The sequence below is a fragment of the Cupressus sempervirens genome, chromosome 5, assembly GCF_028749045.1.
Source record: "Cupressus sempervirens isolate cs-2001-9-10 chromosome 5, ASM2874904v1, whole genome shotgun sequence".
In the NCBI taxonomy this organism is placed as follows: Eukaryota; Viridiplantae; Streptophyta; class Pinopsida; order Cupressales; family Cupressaceae; genus Cupressus; species Cupressus sempervirens.
The window spans coordinates 1,015,823,611-1,015,827,841 of record NC_143122.1 but is presented as its reverse complement, the minus strand read 5'-3'; the positions used below and the strand labels follow the sequence as shown (position 1 = coordinate 1,015,827,841).

The window sequence follows — 4,231 nt, the reverse complement described above, 5'->3', positions numbered from 1 at the left end:
CACAGATCAATACCTACTATTTCCTTTTAAGTCATTGTAAATAGTTTGTATTGAAATTCTTTTAACAGAGGTTGACCTAAAAATTATTTGAAGACTTAACAATCTATGTGAATAGTCCTCTTTCAAGGGAACTCCTAACAGGGTGAATAAATTTTCTAACCAAGTCACATTTAGTAGCTTTTTTTATAACCTTTAACAAAGTTGGATTCTAATAGAGTTCACTTTGAAAGAGTGAAAAAGAGTCGCATGTTGTTGGTGGTTCTTCCTAAGTTGGGTTTCCATGTAAAATCCTAGCATCAAAACTATAAGCAATTATTTATGTGTTGATTTTTTAATTGTTCAGGTGGCACATATTGACCTTGAGTAACTTAATTAACCCCCCTGCTTGTATTCTAAACATTTCTATGATTTGGTATCAAAGGTTAGTGCTTATAGAGAAAATTTTCAAGGTACTTAAAGTTAAAGATCATGACTAATAGGAGAGATATACCCAAGCTGAACATGGAGAACTTTCCTACATGGTAGACCTTGATGAAATTGCACATATCTAGTATGAGTGGTGTTGTTGTCAATTTTTTGAACAATGAATATGTACAAGATGGTATTTTTGTCAAAGCTGGAGAGATTACATAAGAAGGAGAGATTGTAGAAAGAGGGACCAATTACTCCTAAGAGAGATTCAGAGAGTGCAATTCAGAAAAAGAAGAATCAAACTATCAGTAAAAAAATATTTTGGATTATATGGTAACTAAGCTATAACTGGTATTGAGATCTTCAAGATGTTTCCATCAATGCCAAAGAGGCAGATTGTTGGAAAATTACAATGGGAACAATTATTGTTTTGTCATTGATGTCAAAACCATGGATTAGATATATTGCTACCTATTTTAAATGTCATTTTGTTTCATTGATGAATATGATTTGAGAATTTTCTCATAACAATAGCACCTAGAGAAAAGGTTGAGTTATGAAATAAATTTTTTCCATATAGCAAGAACAGTTACTAAGAAAATACTTATTTATTTAATAGATCAACTTTAGATTTTATCTTTTTTATTGTAAGTGATTTCTTATATCACTAAGTCTTAATTTATTTGACATAAGAAATTTTATTATTTTGAAAGCTAATATTAGCTATTAAAATTATATACAATAATAAAATTGTTTTTAATGTATTTTTTCATTTAATATAAATATTGTATCACTCTAATTTACAAACATTCTTCTTGTTATATATATTTGTTTGAAAGAGATGAGCTTTTTCATTTAGCTTTTACACATCTCATTCTCAATAGTTAGTCATTACATGTGCAACTCAAGTCTTATAAAGTACAAATTCTTTCAATTCCTATTGTGGTAAATTTGAGTGTGATCCATTCTTGTATTTAAAAGTTAATATTGAGAATATTTTTATTTATGATTTATTAAAGTAAGTTGGAAGAATCTAAACTAATCATGGAAGATAAACACGCTAGAAAAAAAAAACGTTGTTATTAAAGTATAAGAATAAAGTAACCAAAAAGGTAAGGATAGTTACAATTGGGCAAACCATTTTATTAAAGTAAGTTGGAAGAATCCAAACTAATTATAGACTAGAAACATATTGGAGGATTATGGAAACCAAACAAATTATGATACTGTAGGAGAACTCAAAAGCCCACACATCACACACTAAGCTTCATTCTAAGATTAACAGTATTAAATAGTCAAAATTGACTTATTTTTTCCAAGCCTAATTTTATGACCATGTTTAAGGATGGCCCTCAAAAGCTTGTCACAAATGACTCTCCGTCTTAATTTTATCGTGGGCCACAGTGCTTAAAGAAGCAGAAGACCTGGAGGGCAGTAAGAAAGAGGACAAGAGTTGCTCCGAAGCCTCCAACGACTAGCCATGGTTTTGAACCGTAGGCTTTCCAGAATTCATTCCAAAGGCTTCTATAAATGATAGAGCGCCGCGTCTTGTAGCTGCTCAGCTTTTCCCTTGTTTCTTTGATGGACTTGCACTGCGGTTGAGAAATTGTGAGGTTGGAGACGCTCAATAGTCGGGTAACTAGTTTGCTCGGCCAAAGATTACCAACTATAACACCCTTCCTTCTCATCACATCTACTCCCTTGTCTGTTTGGCACAGCTCATGCAAGAACTGACAATATGCAGTCATTCTTTTGGTCTTGTACCCCGGAGAACAGATCTCCAGGGCAACTAGATTCCTTATATACACTTCTGAGTCCGCGTCCAACTTCAGCCTCACCAAAGTCAGAGTTTTCCTCTCATATTTAACGTCGTCCACAGTTTTGCCACCTGCCTGGAATATGACTCCTCCGTTCCTCAATTGAACTGCAGACGGAATCTTCAGCCACCATTTCTTACCTTGTTTGATATTCGACTCGCAGCTTTTCCCATCTGATGCGCGTCCAAAACATACGCACTGGCCACCTCTTGAACCTGCAAAACACGAGCAATATTGAACGTTAATTTTCACTGGTTCCTTTTCATTTTCGGTTGGCAGGGCTCCAAGGCACGAGTAGTGATAGATGTCCAGTATGTGGTTCCGCTTCCGTGATACGCCCTCTGCACAGAACTCGAAAGGCCGATAGCAGATTTTGTCGAACATTTTCCTCAGCAACTTGTCAAGTTTCTCTTTGGCGCTCTCCTGGGAATTATCGCTCATCTCCATTGCAAGAATATCTTCCAAGACAAACAGCGGTATTTGATTGTCTAACTTGATCAAGTCCTTCATGATCTCCGACTTAATCCCGGGATTCTCGGATATGGGTCCGAAGATTGGATGATGCTCTGGCAGAAACAAAAACTCATCTCTGAAGGATTCATCATCTTCTAATCCGAATAGGTGATTTCTGAAAAACTCGAGAATGAAACAAGCATCCCGCGCCACCATCAATTGAAGCATCTCATCCGTGACTGATGTTTCCTTATAGTAGCACCGCTTTATGTCCTCATGTCTCCACTTGATTCTCTCAATCACTTGCTTGAATTCAATGTCGGATTTCTGAGTTCCGTACTGAATTCTAAGCACCTCTCTACGTGCTGCATCGCCTTTGAATGTTTCCATTCCCCTGAGCTGCTTTTTCCCGAAATGGTATGGGCCGATGGAAACAATCTGAGGCACATACGAGTCCTCACTTTCTTTCAGCAAGGCCTTGGATGTACTGAAGATGCAAGGAGGCTTCTCATAGGACTTATTCTTCTTACTCGGATACGCTTTGGCTTCTTGCATCCACTGATTCTTATAAACTTTCGACATACTTCCCAAGCTCAGACTATCTCACTGGTGAAGGAACATATCAAGTCAGAAATATATAGTTGATTAAATCGTCCCCGGACCATGATTTCTCACTGGGAGGGTGAATTTGAAGAGTCAAACAAACTGGTACACGATTATAAATCGAATGTCAGGAATGTGACTAAATGAACATAGCAGGGATTTAATTAGAAAATAAACGAATGAAAGACACTTCGACTCTATTGCCACATTTAGTGTTTCGTGGTATGATTGAGGATACGGGTATCCGTCAATTCTGGCATGACCATTCTTCCTGTCATCTATTAAAATGCTATCAGGTACAAGATTATAAAGTCAATGAGTATAAAATGAGTATGAGATGATTGACTTCAGATTGAATGGTATTTCGAAACAAATATTAGCTGGCTTTCACATGGTACTCACTTTCGCCGATAATCATTATATCTGACAAAACTTACGCTGACAATTATTTTGGGTTACGTACTTACACTACTCAAAATTAAATGAAGGCCTATTCTAATATAAGATACACTGAATATATGGTACTCACTTCTGCCGATAATCATTATATTTGACAAAACTTATGCTGGCAATTATTTTGGGTTAGGTACTTACACTATTCAAAATTAAATGAAGACCTATTCTAATATTAGATATACTGAATATATTATTGTTACGAAGTATAAAATAGTATTACAAATATTTGATATGAAAAAGTGGGTGAAAGAATTCAAGATTCTAAAGTCTAATGGAGAGAAAAATTTAGAACAAAATTAACAAGAGCTCTGGGAGAGCTAGAGTCCCTGCCTTTTGTTAAAGTGGAAGTTAGGCTTGTTCCTTAGTTTAAGCATAGGGACTAAACATGATAATTTAATCTTGAAGCAAGATTTACTATTAAATTTGCTCAAGTTGGAGCAATTTTAAGGAAAAATACCTTAGTCAAGATGAGATAGTTAACATGTTCCATT

The 4,231-nt window shown here is 35.5% G+C and overlaps 1 protein-coding gene across 1 annotated transcript; it reads right to left on the bottom strand.

Annotated features, from left to right (window-relative positions):
* Positions 1 to 1,799: 1,799 nt before the first annotated feature.
* On the bottom strand, positions 1,800 to 3,263 carry LOC149559394 (putative UPF0481 protein At3g02645). The gene has a single exon (XM_089828402.1). The coding sequence runs from the start codon at positions 3,261 to 3,263 to the stop codon at positions 1,800 to 1,802; it is 1,464 nt and encodes a 487-aa protein (XP_089684528.1).
* Between the last annotated feature and the right edge of the window lie 968 nt (positions 3,264 to 4,231).